The sequence below is a fragment of the Mizuhopecten yessoensis genome, unplaced genomic scaffold (genome assembly GCF_002113885.1).
Source record: "Mizuhopecten yessoensis strain PY_sf001 unplaced genomic scaffold, ASM211388v2 scaffold11131, whole genome shotgun sequence".
Taxonomy (NCBI): Eukaryota; Metazoa; Mollusca; class Bivalvia; order Pectinida; family Pectinidae; genus Mizuhopecten; species Mizuhopecten yessoensis.
In genome coordinates this window covers 440,533-460,888 of record NW_018408895.1, presented here as the reverse complement: position 1 = coordinate 460,888, position 20,356 = coordinate 440,533, and the positions used below count along the sequence as shown (strand labels likewise).

Here is a 20,356-nt window from a genome sequence, read left to right as displayed (position 1 = left end):
TACAGCATTTTTTGTTATTATTTAGTATATTCTACTGCGCGTTTCCTACCTCTGATCCTTTAAGTTTGGCTAGTTCTGCATCCTTCTTGGCCAGTTTCTCCTCCAGAGTTTTTTTGGCATTCTCTGCAGCGCTATTCCTAGTGACATTCTTTGAGAGTTCCTCCTGTATGATCTGAAGCTCAAGTGTCAGGCTGGCATAAGTCTTCTGGGGCACAGTCTCTGACCTATACAGTCACCAAAATATTTTCACATATTTGATCATGTTTACAGTTATAAGTTACTCTATATAAAAGTTTCAATCTGGTTATAATTATTCAGTTCTAATGTTTTCATTTGCATAATAAATATCTTATTTTTTAAGCAAAATTAATGGGTTATTTAATTATATTCATATTACGCATTAATTCAAAAAGCAGACTAACTTTAAATAAATTGATTCATCAATATCAAAACAACTTACTCTGCTCTTTTCAGGTTTTCTTTCAAAATCTTATTTTCCTGAAAATTAAAAAGAAAATTATATGAAAAGAAATCCTCAATTTACACCACTTTGTCATATTTGCAGGTTCATCCAAATTCACCATAATCTTTTAAAAGTTACAGCCTGGACAAGATTTCAAATGAAATTTTGCACTTATTTGACCTTTGACCTTGAGGTGAAAGTCACTGTGATCTAATTATAATGCACTGCATACTTCCTGGGGGTCACCTAAGTGTTTTCCTAGTTTCATATTTTACAGTTATATCACAGACAAGCTTATTAGATTAGAAGAAGAACCAGTAGAACTAGTACATACACTGTAATTAATTATCAAATTTAATGAAATAGTCTATAAAACAAAGAACAATTGATTAATCAGAGTTTTACATCTTCACAACTGTGGTCATTTGACGATGGAAAGAAGAAGAGTACCTCACTGAGTTTCTGTACAAGGCTTTGGTCACCTGCCTGGCGCTCCAGCTGCTGAAGGCGAGTCTGGAGAGAGCTACGCTCCATCATGTGTTGTTCAATCGAGTGCTGCATCTTAGAGCGGAGGGCCTGGATCTCAGAGTTCTGTACAGCGATCTTTTCTTGGTACTGCTTCTCCAGACTGTTGTACCCAGCTTTCTCCTTGGACAGACATGAATTGGCATGCATTGCCAACTTTTGTTCTGTAGTAACAAAACACTGACCATATAACTTTCCCAAAAATCTTTCTTTTCCTTAGGGAATTATGTATTTTTTTGTCCTTAATATTTAGTGTTATAACATGCCATCCAAATAATTATACACATAATATCCTTTCATATAATGTTATAACTTTTCTGAAGAAAAAGATGATTTTTTTTTTTTAGATTTCATATTACACCGGTGTTTTTAATATACTTTATATGTACCAGGTAGGTTGATGAAGTTTGGTTAGAATATAATGTATGTTCTGGAGCAGAAGTTAACATGTTTTTGTCTTTCAAAGGCTACTGTAGCTAACTTGGCATTTGAATTCATATGAAAATAACAGTATTTTCTAAATACCATAAATGCGGGTTTATTGATTTGAACAAAAAATCAACAGCACTTGTGATCAAGTTAGGTTAATCCTAAGAGGAAGAGGTTTAAAAAGGGTTTAGCTTGATAGCAGATACTGCACCAGGGTATAACAAACAGAGGTGTGTATGTATACATGCCTTCCTGCAGTGCACGCTCCTTCTCCTCCAGCTGTTTACGCAGCAGTTTAACATCATCACCTTTCTGTGTTTTCTGAAAGTTGTTGAGAGAGGAATTAATGAACAACCTAATGACATTTAATAAGTGACACCCAGCTGCAATCTATAACATGGATTTAGATATGTTTACTGTTTTAATACTTTGCACAAATCAATATCAGTATTATTCAATGTAAGAGATACTGAGCAAGAAGTTTTGTGCACTAAAGAAATCAAAACTTAAAAAAAACAAAAACAAATCGAAAAAAAAAGAAAGAAAAAAATGTTATACATACTTTAGTACATATTTTGGAGTGCAAATTAATCACACCTAGCCATAGCCTTTGACAGGCAAAATTACAAGCACAAGGAAGTTATACTCTCACCACTTAAATTTTGTAAGTATGTTTCACTTTTTTTTTAGCTCTTTTTATTTTTTATAATATGAACACACTGGCTTATGTACCACACTTGAACATTTTGTGTAATAACTCTCTACTATTGGGCAGGAAAAGCTCACTAAAATTATACTGGATAGTGGAAATAAATAACTCAGTTTTATGATGTCTGGAAAAAATTGTTCTAAAGATACTACTATAAGGCTTGTAGTAACTACAGCAATCAAAAGGAGACAAAGTCAGTTTCCACAGTAAATAATGATCAATTAATTTAAACTATATGTTTATGGCAGTAGGACGTGTTTAGTACATGTAAGTTATAGATAATCACACGAGTAACCACAAAGACAGGAAACAAGTGGGTGTGTGTAAGGCTTGTAGAACCAACAGCTGTCAATGTAGCTTCTAGCTAGTGTAGTACATATAGATATAGATATTTGACTTTTGATCCGGTAAAAGGTCATCTTTTTCTGTAAGGTAACAATACAGGATATAGCTTGTTTATAGGGTAAACATTATAGAAAGTCTGTCGTTCCGTGAGGAAGTCAGTATGAAAATTTGATCTGTATATGGTAAACATTATAGAAAGTCTGTCTTTCGCATGTGGAAGTCGGTATGAAAATTCATTTCGTTACTTTTTCGAGTGTAATCAATACAAAGAAAGGCGAATATTATTACACTTATTATCTGCATATATATATATGGTATTATAAATTTAGATTTGCTATTAAATGGCAGTCCAATCTGTCTCTTCGAAAAAACAATACAACACTCTTTTCTTTTCTCCATATTTTTTTTTCACTTTCATTGACGATTTGTGTAAATTTGATTGTCGACGTTGCCATGTACATTGTGTAAAATAGTTCTGGGAGAAGGCTTCATAAGTTAGAATAACTTGTGCCTAATCCCATTGCAAATTGCAATAGAATATGTTTCAATCAACCTCTAGATTTGGTTCAAGTACGGCTATATTTTTTTAAGTTTGTTACTTTATTCATCCTGCTCTGAAAGAGAAACCTTCATTGTTACATTTTGAAATTACACGTATCGACAGCGTTTACCTACTGAATAACGGGTACTACACATGTGCAACCATTGATGTCAAATCAATGTCGGTACCTGTTATGTTGTGTCGGGGAAAATTGATTGGACATCACAATTGTATCATTACCACTGAAGGCATCACATACTGTATTCTCTGCAGTAAAGATATTCCTTTTATCATACTGATAATTCCTCGTACTTCATTTATAAAAAGAAATGAATAGTATTCCTGACCTTAACATGTCAAATTGATAACACAGTGCAAAGGATGACATCTGTCAAACCTGTCTCTTCACATATACACATACCATCATCTATTGGCTGTGGTGGTAATATGCTGGGTTAAAATTAAATATTTGGCCAAGCCTCAGGGATGTTCAATTACACAATTAAGAGTATTAGTAGCCCACTGACAGATTTTGGTAAAAAAAAACTACTTTACTAAAGACTCGTTAAGAATTTTTCTTTATAAAATATATATATATACGCTTTGCCTAACCTTATTTACAACTTATTGTTACAGGATGGGAATCTCAAACGTTTTCATGCACATGGGGGGCAGCCAGCCCCTCCATTTGTACAATTATGAACCCTCACCACCATACCATATATGTTGCCAGTCTATTCGGTGAAATTCCTTCCAGTGGTTCAGAAGTATAAGCATATATACACATCATTTTTAGACGCCTATCTATTTTACTAGTACATGTGTATACAAATCAACCAAGAGTAAAAACTACTCAGAAATAATTTCAAATTTCAGATTAGGTATTATTTTTCCTTGTATATTCTAACTGTAAAATTGCATATGAGTTATAGACTGACCTTATTCCAGGACGAGCTGGCTCCACCCTGTTTGTTCAGGAGGACTTCAATCATGTTCTGTATCTCAGAGTCAGTGAGGGGAGCCGTGTGAATAGTTGCCACCAGCTGACCAGGATCAACTGTAACACAAGTTACATAATTAATACACATTTAGACAAACAAAATTATACTAAAATAACATGTTGCACTTGCAATCAGTCAATTACATGAAATTGAAAAACTGTTTAACTAACAGACTTAATTTTTAAAACTGCTAAAAAATGTGTATGTTTCCTGCTTCTTTATACATGTGTAATTCACAAAAACAATACTGATTGCAGACTTCTGAAATTACATGTATAAGTGTAATATACAAAATCAATTATTGTGATGAGAAATCTATTTTCACATAGGACATTGTAAAACTCTAAAAAAAATCTTCACATTCAAAAATGTGTGTTTTGTCGGAGCGGAAATTTTAAAGGCATTACTGTTACACATATAAATGTAGTTTAACAGTTTTAAAGTTAAAATGGGAAAGGACGTTATTAACAAATGTAAGAATTAGTATAATCAAATGTATCAGAATTTTCAAATTATCTTTCAGTGGAAAGGTATTGATATTTTACACATATAAATGTAGCTTAACAGTTTTAAAGTTAATGTCGGGACCTGACGTTATTAACAGAAACAATTTAAGTATATTGTTATTAGTACTATCAAATACAGCGTCTCAGTCTCACTTGAGCTTTTATTCATCGAGTAAAGTTGTTTACATACCGATACAATGGATATGCCTGTCACCTTATTACATTTGTAAGACTGTTTATGGGGATATTAATGAAATGCTCCTAAGAGTTAGTGAACCCTAACGTCACACAAGGTGCCTCAGGAATGCTTAGCGGTAAGTGTTGTGGACTGGTAAGTGTTGTAGATGTCTGACCCTGATATACTTGTATGCTGGTAAACATACTTGTAGCTGGCTAGCACAGTCTATGCTTGAGGGGGTGGGCTTGACACTTGCTGTCAAGTTACAGTCATGATGATCAAGGAAGATCAAAGTGACAACTTCATTTTATTTCTAATTAACGTACTAGATAGTCATCGTTTTGTTCAGAGCACTTAAATATTTCCTTTATAAAATTAAGAAAATCATAAGAATACAATGTATTATTGACAGGGCTAGAAAAATTAGAGGTCCGACAGCCCAGGGCCAGTAGAACACTGTACAAACTGATCTATCAATACAGTACATTGTAACATTGTATTATAACATTCATGACACATTACTTTCTTATCTATCAAATGTTCAATTTTGTTTAAAAACATATCAAAATACACAGACTACTTCTAAATATATATATGTATATATATGAAAATTTGGGGACCAGTATATATGTATTTAATTCTGCGGCTAGTGTTTTGAACATTTTGTTCTTGCACTTAAATGAATTTTCTATTAACATGATAATCAAATTCGAACACATTCAATCTCCTTCAGCTAGTTAAAACTATGCAGACATGATGGTACACAGAGAAGAGTTTACTTTTACGTTAATTCCAAGCAGCTGCCTGCAATCTTGCTAATAGAATGCGTGTACACCACGATCTTATGCCTCTCTGAAATCTTCAGTAATCTATGGATGTTTATGAATCTGTACATATTCTTGTACATTTTATTAAGATATTCAAGCAACAGTTTGTTTACATATAATTATGAGACTTTTTTTAGGTGTTGTGGAATAGGGCCTGGGTCTTTTAGGTGTTGTGGAATAGGGCCTGGACCGTCTTTCGCTTTGAAATGCATTGGAACACTCATTAATTAAAACCAAAAGGGCCCAGAGGGTCTGTATTGTTCAACTAGAAATTTAAGCAATCTTGAAAAATTCTCATTGAAAGTAGTTTTGCAACTATTTTCCCATTAAGATGCTCTGTCTCTCTAGCCCGGAGAATGCTTCATAGTATGTACATGTATCTGTTTTTTTATGGGGTTGGAACTTGGAACTTGGGATTTTAAGTCAGTTTCATACCATGAATGAATGATTTGGGAGGACCAGATCCAGATCACAAATCACATATAATCATGCATACAGATTTGATTTCAAAATAAAAGAAAGGGTACATGTTATGACCTATGATCTATAGATATAGTCAGGACGATTAAATTCTATCCTATTTTTTATCAATTTCTAGTCTTGTAATCTTTATTCTTTAAAGATATGATTTATTTGATACTGTGTAATTAATGAGGGGAGAGAAAAGACCTAACAATAACATGCATAGCTTAAGAGGCCCTTTTAAATGTTTACCGTAATGGCCATAACGCCCTTTTTTGTTTATGGACTTTTAAACCATAAACAAACAAACCAATCTAGACTTACTATCTAGGGTAATTTGAGAATCAGACTTATAATTGTATTAGGCCAAATTTAAACAGCACTTCATGGGAGGGGGAATTTAATACTTCTATGTAGTTTGCAGACTTCATTTAGGTACTTTTATCAGCAATAATTCTGCGATGAATTGGTTATATATTTAGCTTTTTCATTTATATCCTTATACTTGTAATACACGTCTACAGATTCTATGCTATATATATTCGAAGGTTCCTTAATTGTGGCACCATATTCTATATCCTACGAAGGTTATTGCACTAAACAGACACATGTATGCTAGACCTGTACACGCGGTGGTATCAGTGTCATCAAATTTTCTCATGGCACATGTACAACAGCTGTGTACCAATAAACATCACCACCACATTGCTCTGACTGACAAATCACCTGTTTGTTTTGACTACATTATGTTGCTTTGGCTGCTCCTATTTGCCTTTCTCACATGCAAAACAAGTTTTTTCCCTCTGTCTCAAAATTGGAATATTAAATGTTTTCAAACGATCAGTAGTTAATCATTATCAATGCTAATTTAAAAGTGCCTTCAACTTTATTTTAAGAAAATCAAAATGCTGTTTAGAAACATGCAGGTGCTCTCCAGATGTACATAGTTCAGTACATGTGTTCAACCAAGCTGCACAGATTCAGCTGTCTGTTTACAAACTATCACTGGGTTCATCAACTATGTTTGTCTTTTGTGTGCTATCTGAAATTGTCCTGAAAACATATAGCATTGAAGCTTTCTGATTTATAATTTATATGGCCCTGAAGTATTATGATGTCATCAATAGATGGGCAATCCATGATGTCACATAAAATCCTACTGTAGTGTTACTATGCACTAGAAGATGTAAGGTCTTCTTTTGTCATTAACACATTTTGTTTACATAATTTGCTTTTATCAACTGTCTATATATATATATAGAATAAACCTGAAGAGCCCTGTGAAGGGTGAAAGCAGCTAGTTTTTTAGTCGGTCGTTAATTTTATTTTTTCTATATATATATATATATATATATAATTATATGTTATGCTTGTGAATTGATACTGGAAGTGTACAACTGCACATGGAAAAAATAATATAAAAGCATTTTGGTCAAGTATTTTCCTTCTTTCCTCTTCGAAAAAAATATGGAAATATGTTACACTGTATGAGCAAGCAGAGGTGCCCAGTTCTGCCCTCTACCTATTTTTTTTTACAGACAATCCAATGTTCCTGCTCATATAAATATAAGTGTTTCAAAGCTACACAAAGTCGAAACATGTACTCGTACTAACTAGAGCTCGAGGTGACATTTGTGACAAATGGACCAGAAATAAAAGGATATTACATACATGTAGACAAATCCCTAATATATCCTAAAAAAACTCATCACATTGGAGTCAAAACAATAAAAAATATATATATACATTAAAATTTGGTAGATGTTGTATCTGTATTATAGCTGAATTGACAAATTTTGCTGAAACATACTCTCTTGTATGAGATTTCAAGAACAATGATATCCACATGGTTAAAAGCTATATACCATGGTATAGATGCAACAACAGTTGTAAAGTACACTGATCATGTCCCAGATGTCACCATTATCATCTATCTGCAGGATAGGATGTCAATATTTTTTTATTGAATTATTTTTAAAAGAAAAGCTTTATAAAAATTGTGCAATCTAATTATTCAGGGGTTAATCACAGAATTTTGAGGAATGGATCCTGGGATGAGTAATTAATTAAGATAAATATTTGTGATAACCAATATAATTGTGATGGGCAATCAGTTTAAATATTTATCGAAAATCAGTTTGAAGTCAAAAGTACCAGGTAGTAAACCAATTGATGGTCCATTGTATAATCAGTCTAAAAGTTTATCATTAATAGACAGGATTGTTTACTATGCAGCTGGATTCCTTTTTTTAAAAGTACAACCAGCTTAAAGCAATTACTTTCAATGCATACTGTACAATGTATGCATTCAACACTTGATTTCAGTAATAAACTACTACTAGTACCAGTATCAAATTATGAAATTTGTAAATCAATAATCAGAATCAGGAAATCAAGCAACCTTTTACTAGAAATTATACTAAAAAACTTTGAATATTTTCATAGTATAACTTATCTATTAGTAACCCTGGGCCTTTAGTAGTGATTTTCATATTAATCAGCTTACCGGTAGTTGACTATTCATGGTGACAGTTATTTGTGTAAAATGGTTTAACTACAAAATTCATGATCAAGTTTAGTCAGAATAAATGTGTGTAGATATTATGGAATTTCTTTAGAGTGATTCATGAGGTCAACTTATCACTTGCAGTATATTAACGACAGCAGCAGAAGTTCACGAATTATATATTTCCAGCTGCTCTTATTATCAAGATTGCTCATGATCATGGCTGCTAGGGACTATAAATTACAGATTAAGTGTTTGAAGGGAGATAATTCTTACAAATAGGGTCTTGTTTTTTATTTGATTTAAGTGATCGTGATCACACCATAAGATGGAGGATTTCACAATATATTTCTTTAAAACAATTACATATCGAGAATAAGTTAGTTAAAAGTAACCAATTGTGGATCTTAAAATTACAATTAGCAATTTCAAAAATCAGAATGATTGCAGAACCTTCTAAAATTTCTCTGAAAGTCGTCATAAATTTTTACATTTTTGAGGTTTAGAGAAGGGCACTTATTAAGTCAAATGATGTTATTACATGTATTTGGATGGTTTTAACTTAGCCTTTATTTTAATTAAAAAATGATCATTTTGCCCTTTGAAATATCAGAAAAAAGCTCTTCCAGCAAATCTTCTCCTAATTGCTAAGAACCTATTGACATATTATTTAATCTTTTGCATTTTCTTTTTTTTTGGGGGGGGGGGGGGGGGATTTCCAATTGGAATTTCAATGGATTAATTCAGGAAAATTTACAAATTGAGAATGTCAGAGTTCTTTAAGTACTATGATTAACCTAAGGAGATTGATAAAATTAACATTCATGTACTGAATCAGAAAAGGTCTTGTGATGTACAATGTTAATGGCATTTTTTTAAAGCAATCAATGTTATAAATTATAATGTATTTGTATGGTGAATATTGATCATAAATAAAGTTAGTTAGAACATGGTAAATATTGTGATTCAAACATATCTGAATATGGCACAATTTGTGATGATAATGCCATATAAATCCATTGTACATGTACATCACAATAATTATTCGGGATCCAGAAATGTTAATTCTAGAAAGTCTTACTTTTCATTTTGGATTCCGGACTGGAGTAGGAGGCACTGTGCGATACTTTTTCAAACTTCGGGACAACAATCTCTTCTTCCATTAGTACAGGCCTCTTTGGGATTGCTTTCACTTCTTCCTTCCCTTTCTTGGAAGATTTTGGTACAGACTTTTCCTTCTTTACCTCCTTTTGATCCTTTTCAAGATCATGTAGAATTTCCAGCTCATCTTTTGGAACTGGAATGTGGTGAATCACTTGTTGGGTTTCTTTTGCCACATGTGGCTCCTCGTTCTTGTTGTGAAGAATAGATTTTGGTTTCTTCTTGATATTTTGAGAACGTTTCCCTTCAGTTGTGGAGGCTGTCAGTGGTTCAATGATTTCAGGATCAATTTCCAAATTGACCATCTTTTGTTCCTTAGGTAATTCAGGTTCCGAAACCTGAAGTCCTTTTTCTTTTGGTTTCTCTTTCGTCTTCCTAAACTTTTTTTTCTCCTTCTCTGCCTTCTTAAGGCTTTTCTCTTTCAGTTTTTCATCTTCAATTCTTTGCTTTTGCTCAGCCAATGCTTCTTCAAAAGTTTTTTCTTTTATACCAAACATAGATATAAGATAGATCAGCAGAGCTGACAAACAAAACGCTGCAATACCAATGAGAATAATTTGAGGATCCATTATGACAGGTGATAAGAGCAGTTATTGTCGAATTCCACTTGACTGACACTTGTTAGATGAGGTAATTACCACGCCCCTCCCCTATTTATTCTTTCTTCTTGACAGACATCCAACAAACGCTAAATACACAAGGTGGAGAATAGACAAAGAACAGTGACCAGTCAATTTGAGAAGGGAACTGTCAGTAGTGCTCTGGAACTTGTTCGTCAGACTACACAAACCGTACTCCTCCAGATGATTTTCCGTCCACGTCGGCACTCAGCACTTCCTCACTGCAGCCGGTGAAAAACCGGTAGCAAAATAAATGAAACCAAAACTAAATCCTTATTATGAAAGATATGAATCAACATATATAATAAATTAATTAAAACTACAACCTTTGCTTGGTATAATAACGTTAATACTTATGTGGATGCACTTTTCTTCTAAGCCCGTATCTTGTCAACGTGGATAAAAATTCTTCCGGAACTGAACCCGTCTGAGGGCCTTCCCGATTTCAATGGACGATCAGTATACCGTAATTCGTTTGTAACAACAAATTTCATTGGTGCAATTCTACTAAGCGTTTGGTTCGTCTGCTCAGCATCTTCGTCAATCTCGGGAATAAGTTAAGTCCAAGACTATTATGTCAAGAACAGAACGCATGTTTTGATTACATCCCTCATAACTTTTTTTTAAAACACTCTAAAAAGTTACGGTTTAAATAGTTGCACAAAAGTACCAGTTTCTTGGACTATCCATTTCCAATTAGGAAATTGTGACAGTAAACGCGCTGAGTGCTAAATTGATGGAATAGCCAGTAATTGAGAACGAGACAACCTTATGAAACTAGGGCGCCATCTGGTAACCAATCGGCTCGCACCTGGTCCATTTGTTCTTTGTCTGAATAGCGTTGTTCTGACACTTTCGCTCGAAGTGCCTACTGTTGGCCATTCCCAGATAATGGAGGCTCAACAAGTTCAAAAACGGTCGGTAGACGAAGCGGAAGCGTTACTTGATGGTGTCTCAGCAGTTGTCGTTGACATCGAAGGAACAACCACTTCATTATCGTTCGTCAAGGTAAGACGATGCCGGCATCTCGCGCACACATGCATACCGGTCCACCATCNGTATTTCGGAACTTTGTACTGTTACGATCGAACTTGAATTTTGCACACACCTAGATATATGAACAACCTTTAGGAATCAGAAGAAATAAGTGAAATAAATCTTATAACGAACTAGCGGGCGCGCAAAAACCTCGGAGGACACTCGGAGGACACTCATTACCCGGAGGACACTCATTAGGGTGACCCCACCATCATGCTCATCTTCCTGCTTGGGTTGGAGATAAGGCATGCAAGTATGGCAGTTTTTCACATCAGTCATGTCGAACGTCTAACATCGTATTTCAATCGTCCTAAAGACGCTGACGTGAATGATAATTGTCTTGGTATTTCGATGTATCACAACCTCTTGTGAGGCAATATACATGTATACTATTCAGTATCGCACTACCGGGTTCATCTGCATTGCACATTTGAGTGCACCATCTTCGAGACAAGAGCGTTTTGTGTGACTGTTAATAACATATAAAATGTGGCAATCCTCTTTTCAAATGTTGACGAGACGTTTATTGTCACTGACGAATAATCGTGACTAATTGGTAAAAAAAAACAAATATGATGATATTATGTATGCAGGAGTTATCTTTCTTTGTTGACCTATGTTTTCCCTGTACTTCAAACTTGATTTTTATAAAGACGATATTTTCTTTACTTTTCAGAAAGTATTATTCCCTTATATCACTGAGAATGTTGAAACATACCTGAAGAACAGATCTGATGATGAAGAAACAAAGGCAGACATTTGTGCACTTCGTGAATTGGTAAGAGACCAAAACTTTAAAAGTATGATTTAGTTATTGTGACAAAAGTGCATATAACTCAATTACTAGAAGTCCATCAGTTATAGAAGTTCATATGTATACATCTTAGGAGTACTGAAAAATATATCGAACGACACTCACTGTGACCTATGTTTTTGCATCTGACTTTTAACAAAGAGACTTTGCATTTGNGTCATCAACAAGGCCAAATGTAAACATCGCGGCGAAAGAAAAAGATGCATGCAAAAGTCATGACAGGCACGAGGTATCAATACCGTTATATATAACAACAACATATAGGTAGGAATACTACACTTGCATCATACATGACCTTTGAATACAATTATTTACGTATAGTATTGCTGTCTTGTCCGCTAGTTGAGTCCGACATGGCACATGACAGCGTGCTATTGTTGTTATCATCTTCACTGCCTCACTTTCGAAACAACCACGTGACATATATAAATAGATCTGCGCTAAATTTACGCGAGGCTTCCCAGAAATTTCAGTGGTCAAAACTGGACATTGCAAGCAGAACTCAACCATTATCTTGCCGTGGTATAACTTTTGGAAGGCCAGAGAACACATTTAGACCCATTTATTTTGTAATTTTTTCCCCGACCAGCCCCTTTAAACACGATTACTCTAAATAAGGCAGAAAATAATCTTTTGTTGATTGCTTGCTAATCATCCAGCCCTTTACCCTTTGTGCTGGCCTTGAGATGTTTTGGTGGTCTGTTATGGGGGAGGGGGGGTTGCCATTTTTCAGGTTTGAACCAGAGATTAAAATACACCAAAAAGAAACGAAGAAAAACAGAGTCCATACTGTGTGCAATTAGTAGATGTGAAATGTGAATTCTCCTGAAATAGTGTTTTCTTCCAAGACAGAATTTTTTGACGAATTGGAAAATTTAAAAGAAATTTAGAATTGGCACTGTTTTTCCATCATTTTCCCTCTATGGCCCAAAAAAACCTGTATTTATACCAACAGTAACACTACTGCTGTACTAAAAAAAAAATCATTTTAATTTCCTCTCTTGTCAGAATCGCCGCTGATGTTTTTCATAAATACTGAAATAGATAGAAAAGTCTTGTCAGATCTCAAAGAATTAGGCTTAAGAGGAAGAACTTCTAGTTGAGATATCATTTTAAGCTGTTTCATTCATCAATTGATAATTTGATTTAGACTAAACAGATTGATTTACACAATTAAATTGCAAAATTGATTTGACAAATTATATGAATTGTTGCTTTTTAGGCTTGTAAAGATGTAGCTGAGAAGATGGAAGGATGCATAGAGATTCCAGATGGAGAATCTGATGAAGTAATCAAATGCTGCGTTGAGAACATCAAATGGCAGATGTGCCAAGACCGCAAGTCAACAGCTCTGAAGCAACTGCAAGGACACATGTGGAGAGAGGGCTATAAAACAGGCAAAATCAAAGCCTCGTACGTGTATTTTGTTTGTTAGATTAAGTCCATCATTATAAATATGATCAGATTCGTACTTGTTATCTTTTACATATTATTCAGACATGTGAAAATTTACATCATGGGAATAAATTTTTTCAATTCTTGTTGAATACAAATTTATTATTTTAGATATTCATATCAAAAATAAAGAAATGGTCAAAAATTTGAACTTGAAACAAAATGCTCTACTGTAAATGTACATATTTTAGCAGTAATCTTATTTTCATGCTTTGAACAGTGTGCTAATTTCTGTATATTGTTTTCTATTGAGTGGGTGTGCCAATTCATCATCACTAATCTATTACAAATTGATAATGCTGTAAAAAAAAAACGTACTAAAATGGTGTCGTTTATGGAACATCATGGATGAAAATTGGAAATAAAATCAGATAATTATGAATTGTTAAGCAAGTAATTTCTGACATAGCAGTAGACTGCAAAAGAATTATGTATCAAATCATCCTCGATACTCCAGGGGTTACGCTCACTTAGGCTGTCTGCACCCCTGGAAAATGTCGTAGCAAAATTGAAGGGTGCAGAGAGCGCGAGTGAGCGTAATCCCTGGGGTGTTGAGGATGGTGTAAAACATTGACCAGATAATTGATTATTGATGAAATGTTTGCATAAGATTTGTGAGGACTTATGACAAATCCGTTCCGTTATTTTTGCTGAAGGATTTACGATGATGTGGAGCCGGTGATCACACAACTGATAGATGAAGGTGTGTCTGTGTATGTCTATTCCTCGGGGAGTATAGAAGCACAAAAACAACTCTTCAGTCATGTGGAGGAGGGTGATATCTCAGATGTAAGCTTGCACTATATAGATACTAGATTGTAAACTGGCACATCCCTCATTATAACTCCTGCTACAAAGGAGCAAGAGGTATTGCCTATGTATGTCGGTCAGTGATTGTACATGTGTTGATTTATAATTGTAGCTTGCAACTTGGTGCAAATGTCAAGTACCTTGTCTAAATTGAATTAATTTCACCGATATGTGCATTGATGGTCAAAGCAGGACACGGGCAATACATATCAATCCAAATGGCTTGTTTAAAACTTAGTTGCCAATTTAGAAGTCGCATCTTTTTTTAGTAGCAAAATGAAAATAAAATTAGGCAATGGCTTTTTTTGCTACTGACAGAGCGAGCCCTGCAGTAATGCCTTCGATATATACCCTTGCATGCTTAGACTGATTAAAAAAAAAATTTAAGCCGTGATAATAATTACTCGATTTTTTAAAATGTTGGGATTGGGTTGCTATCGCAATCAAAACTTGCATGTCCATCTTTTCCAGACAGGCTTTGCTGCTCTCACATACACAACTGAACTTGATGTAGTAGTATATGTAATAATAAAAGTAAAAAGATAATGGAACAAAATACTAAATTGATATATTAAACTTTCCACTGCAAGTACATGATTGTGATTAATATATTTAATAGAAAACTTACAAATAAAAAAATCCATAGTCTTATATATACTTGTAAATACATGTAATAGTAGGAACCAATATCATTAATCTGTAATTCATCGATTACAATTTTCACCATTGATACAACTTCTTACCTATGAGCATAGACAAGTTTCAAATCAAGTGATGCATTTCCTTGTATTATGTATAGATATTGTAATCTGGTAACATGGGTATTGTATGGCAATCTTAAGTATTTTCATTTGTGAACTTTTTAACATCAAGCGTATTATTTTGGTCATTACAGTTATTTACAGATTTCTTCGACACGACCATAGGCAGCAAGACCGATGACTCCAGTTATACTGCTATCTCGGAAAAAATTCATGTGGACCCTAGCCAAATTCTTTACCTCACAGATAACCCCAAAGGTTTGTATCCAAAATTATTGTTCGGCATAAAAATGTGGTTTCTACAATTCTCACAAAATGATGAATTAATAAATTTATCTTCTTTCTGTGAAAGACGGGTCTTTGTTGAACAACAGAACAATTCTAAACTATAAATTCCTAAGACTTCATACAGGTGTATCAATCTAGAAAACATTAAGAACTTACTAGATTGATGGTAAATGTGGAATTGAGCAAATCATAAGAAAATATACATCTTTGTTAAAATTATATATATTGTTCATATGCACTTTAAAGATGCTGTACAGAATCAAATTATATACTGGAAATGATGGTGTCAAAACCAACGTAATGGTATTTTATTTTTGTGCATGAATCTTAACATTTTATGCAATACCAGTCAATAGATGTGAGACTAATTTTTTCTCAGAATGATAAAGAAATTTGGTTGAAATTTCAAATATTCATTCTGATTACCAATGTGAACTTAATTTTTCAGAAAAAAAAATGGTTCTCTTTAGTGTCGTATATTTATGTAGTTTTTTATTAAAACATAAATATGAGGGTCATATTGCATTTTGTATTTGGAATAGTGTTCAGCTGTATACTTTTTCATTTAAGCTTGTTTAAATTGTTTTGTAGAAAAGTTTTTACATGTGTATTAACCCATTCACTCCTAAAGTCAGATTTGAACCTTACCAAATCATAGACTGGGAAAGTCCAGTTTAAATATGTAGGGGTGAATGAGTTAACATCAGAGGATATGTTACTTTAGAATGATGTTCATTCCTTTGAAGTTCAGATCAGAAATTTGGTCAAAAACTATTGTATTTCAGTTTGTGCCTCCATCATGGCAATTGAATTAATAATAATTTGAGGTTCTTATATACCTCTTTATCACAACCTAGTTCGTTGGTCGTCTCAAAGCGGTTCACAAATGATTAGCCGTGGATATAGGGTCTTTGCAACCAGCCAACATCTTTCTAAACTCCCTGGGGAGCATAGTCGGTGCTGCCATTTTGGCGCACACAGCTAGCATTCAACCATTCTAGCACTTCCCAACCTCGTACTCATTTACAGCTGAGTAGACTGGAACCAGCGGAGTAAAGTATCTTGCTCAAAGATACAACACAGTGCTGTGCCTCGAACCCGCAACCCTTCAGTCACGAGCCCGGCGTCCTACCACTAGACTACCGTATCTCCTATGCAGAGATATTTTTATGAAAACTTGCGTTACTGATAGTATCACATACCACTGTTATGTCTGATTTTTAGGTCACGAACAGAGTATTTTGCAATAAGCAATAGCATTCCAGATTCACCATCCTGTGTTTCATTAAGATATATCACTGTCACATTTTTTGTTGTTGCAGAGGGTGCAGCAGCTATGCAGGCAGGGTTCAAAATAGCATTGGTTAATCGTGAGAAAAAAAACCCATTGATCACAAAGCAGGATCACTGTGACTTCCTTGTGATATCGTCCTTTGGAGAACTCTTTGGTGAGGATGAAATGGACCACAAGAAACTTGAAGGAAATGGAGACCTTGATGCCAGCGACGAAGAAGTCGATGACGATGGTGCCGAGTTGGATGATGATGATGATGACGATGATGAAGATGAAGTTGATGAGGAAGAAGAAGATTTAGGAGATGATGATGACTAGTGTGATGGTTCAACAAGTGGTTGTTGATACATGGATAAATGTCTCATGTTACAGTCCTCATCACTCATAGCCAGTCTGACATTGCATGTGGAGAAAAGGGTGAATGCATAAGAATGAGGAAAGGATGTGTACAACAACCGCATAACTCACATTGAATTGTTTATATTTAGTTCCATCAAGGGCAGGATTAAAACATTAAAAAATCTTTTATTGTTTCAAGATGCATCTTCTTTAAATGAGTTGAAATCTTGCCATAAAAATGAAATCAAATGCTCTTTCACCAACTTCGGTCTGAAAATCTTTTTCGTCTTATATTTGGACATTTTTTATATACTTTTTACAACTAATTTATTCTATTAATTTATGCCTGTTGCTTAGTTTACCTACACCTTTAGGAAGCATAAAAAAGGTTTGTTGATCTATTCATTTATATTGAACCACATTTGGCAAATTAATTTATTTCATTCATGCTGTTTTTATATATTTTTAAATTTGCTGAAATAAAATTTGTTAGTTTCATATTTTAAATTCATGAACTCCATTTGAACTGTGAATTGTTATGATTTATTTATGTACAGAATATACAACAATGCCTTTTGATTTCGTTTTTTTTTCTTCTAACCATTGGTTTAGATCAACAGCATTGACTGCTAGTTTATTGAAGGTAGAATGGCAATTGTTGCTGTTAAATGGCTATGTAGGCACTGAAGTGTCAAGGCTGTTCTGGGTTTGTTCTGTAGTAGTTATGTTTGAAGTGCTTTGGTACTTAATTCATACTTGTTGTGTGTGTAAGGTGTTTACTCATAAATACCTTCTTTGAGGCAACTATACATATATTGTTTTATAAGTCTGTATAACCAGTGTTCTGTGAATGGATCTTTCGTCCAGGGTATCCTATATTTTTATTGTTATCAGATGTTAAAATATTTTCTATAAAAATATTTGTAATAACGAATCAAATTTTCTCCATCTTTGGTATGGTTTCTCTAATGCAGTTTAATATAGATGTGCAAACCATTGTTATCTCTGATGAGTAATGAAATTGCTTTGCTTAATTATTTTAGCTGGTTTCGAGAAAAATTGATTTAAAAATAATCATTAAAACTTCTTTGCCAGGTGAATCAGTCTTTGACTTCAACATGTAAATTGTTAGTGCAAAAAACTCATGTCTGAACCCCTTCAAGCTAATAATTCACTCGTCACAGAATGTCTTCAAACCAAGGGAGATTTCTGTAGGTGCTCGTGCTGTATCAAATGTCATTTGTTAAGCAGAAATACCTGATTGGGCAAATAATATTAAAAGTTGAACTTAGAGTACAAGTAAAAACTATGTTGATTTCTGTTGTAAACTGATATTTGAACATACTTTACACTATTTGAAAGTTACATATATACAAATTTTGTAGTTATGTATCATTAATTCAACAGAAATATTCAGCATTATGATACCTGTAATCTCCATTCAGGTTCCACTCTTGCCTTGAGTGTGAATTTATAATTGATGTTTGTTGTATACTCTTAGTTTTAATTATAGGATTTAGCATCATTGTTGTGTTCAAATATAAATTGTATTCATAATTTTGTTGGGTCATGTGCAAAAAAAATGAAAAAATTATTAGGTGCTCCGCAGGGACAGCTGGTGTTTGATTCAATGTGGAACAGATGACTGGCCCAAGTCGTATAAAGTGTGGATTTTAGGGACGGGAATCTGATCCCCTTGATTGTGTCGCACCATAGACTTAATCATTTGCTGTTGCTTGGTAAAAGTTAATTCTGTGTACCATTTAGACTACTAAGTATTCTCTTGCATATTTCGTGTGTAAATCAAAGGAAGATGCAGAAGAAAAGATTCTGGATGTTAAATTGTAACGTCTAGAACAAGATATCCGCATCAATCCCTGTAAATACTAAATTCATGGAAATGCCTACAATATGTTACACAGATCAATGCAAGCTCTTCATTCTGTTTGCATGCATATTTACCATTATTTCTGTGTTATTGAAACAGTATGTTGAAGAATGGCTTGCAATATTTTACCCCCACTGTTAATCTTTTTACCTGAAATTCAGATCAAATGATCTTGATATTACAACCATCATGTATTCAGTTCAGGTTAACTATATGTTACTTATTTGACTTTATTGGTCCAATAAATATAGCATAGTTAATAAAATTTCTTCAATGATTTTGATGGTCATGTGTAACTCATTGGAATAATATTTTTTACTGAAACATTTTGTTCATGAATAACATTTAATATTGTATAAAAATAAAAGTAGTTTTACAACTGTCTGCAAGATCTACTTGTTATGTGTGTATGACTTGAATTTATAGGTCATTGTAACGTATTGCCATGCGTCTCCATCTGAATGGTGTTTGATATATTTATCGTGCTGATTTCTGTCAATAAGATCTCGGGACAAGTTGGAAAATAGTCCCAAGCAGGCAGTAACTTGCAGAGTTATGGGACTTTGAAATTTTAATTACAATTGAAGCTTGTGGGGCTAAACTTGTGAGCACAATAAAAGTGAATGGATTTTGATAAATTTTGCTATGCTGCTTTATATCAATAAGATCTTGAGGAAGTCGCAGGAGCTGCCTCATCAGGCACTAACTACTAGTCATATGCCACCTTGCAAATATCTCCCTGCGTGTGAGATGTAATGTGTTCTGTTTGTAGTAGAATCGAGCTTCCAACGGCATCATTTAAAGTGCTACAGCACAGATACTGTAACATCCACTCCAGACCAATTTATACTCTACCTGGGTTGTGTGAGCAGGAGAAACCCTTTTTTTCTGAATATCCATGCAAACGACGACTTCTGGGATCAAACCCCGGCCACCTGTGTGTAAGGCTGAAGTGTTTACCACTCGTCCAATCCGCCCATTTAGTAAAAGGGAATTGATTTTGATAGATTTTGCTATGTTGCTTTATATCAATAAGATCTCGGATGAGTTCAAAAATGGTCCCGATAAGACAATAATTGGCAGAGTAATTGGACTTTGAATTTTTAATTTCTATTGGGAGCCTATGGGATGTGAGCATGGTAACTTTAGTATAACATAATAATGATATACAACATTTGATATATCGCCCTATCTAGCTAATATAAGCCAGTCTAAAGCGCTTTATACATTAATAAATACAATTTTGAGGAATTTGCAGGAGCAAACTACTAGTCCTATGCCACCTGGCTAATATCTCCCTATGTGTGTAGTCCTATCACAGGAATGGGCCAGACTACTGAACTCCTTGAAATGTTCATGTCATCAGAATTATTGAGGAGACAGTTCTGAGCCAAGG

The 20,356-nt window shown here is 34.1% G+C and overlaps 2 protein-coding genes across 15 annotated transcripts in view; one reads left to right on the top strand and one right to left on the bottom strand.

Annotated features, from left to right (window-relative positions):
* The window catches only part of LOC110466334 (ribosome-binding protein 1-like), a 33,860-nt gene extending 23,128 nt beyond the window's left edge, over nucleotides 1-10,732 (bottom strand). For 11 of the 14 annotated variants that reach the window (XM_021522762.1, XM_021522764.1, XM_021522773.1 and 8 more), the window contains exons 1-6: nucleotides 9,574-10,731; nucleotides 3,951-4,069; nucleotides 1,666-1,738; nucleotides 914-1,152; nucleotides 461-498; nucleotides 50-224 (exon numbers count right to left, since the gene is read on the bottom strand). In XM_021522762.1, the coding sequence (XP_021378437.1) occupies nucleotides 50-224; nucleotides 461-498; nucleotides 914-1,152; nucleotides 1,666-1,738; nucleotides 3,951-4,069; nucleotides 9,574-10,222 (1,293 nt within the window). In that variant the 5' untranslated portion in view covers nucleotides 10,223-10,731. Of the gene's footprint in view, nucleotides 1-49; nucleotides 225-460; nucleotides 499-913; nucleotides 1,153-1,665; nucleotides 1,739-3,950; nucleotides 4,070-9,573 lie in introns of all 14 variants that reach the window. The other 3 variants (XM_021522775.1, XM_021522770.1, XM_021522767.1) reach the window with 2 other exon arrangements.
* Nucleotides 10,733-11,040: 308 nt separating this feature from the next.
* Nucleotides 11,041-19,584, top strand: LOC110466335 (enolase-phosphatase E1-like). Its single transcript, XM_021522777.1, has 6 exons — nucleotides 11,041-11,281; nucleotides 11,988-12,089; nucleotides 13,348-13,538; nucleotides 14,237-14,369; nucleotides 15,286-15,409; nucleotides 16,762-19,584. The coding sequence occupies exons 1-6, from the start codon at nucleotides 11,045-11,047 to the stop codon at nucleotides 17,049-17,051; spliced, it is 1,077 nt and encodes a 358-aa protein (XP_021378452.1). The 5' UTR covers nucleotides 11,041-11,044; the 3' UTR covers nucleotides 17,052-19,584.
* Nucleotides 19,585-20,356: the final 772 nt, after the last annotated feature.

Excerpts from the sequence above, each read along its gene's own strand:
- LOC110466335 (XM_021522777.1), top strand. The coding sequence starts at position 11,045 with ATGAAACTAGGGCGCCATCTGGTAACCAATCGGCTCGCACCTGGTCCA. Across the intron at positions 14,370-15,285 it reads AGGAGGGTGATATCTCAGAT|TTATTTACAGATTTCTTCGA; the intron begins GTAAGCTTGCAC and ends TGGTCATTACAG. Across the intron at positions 15,410-16,761 it reads CCTCACAGATAACCCCAAAG|AGGGTGCAGCAGCTATGCAG; the intron begins GTTTGTATCCAA and ends TTGTTGTTGCAG.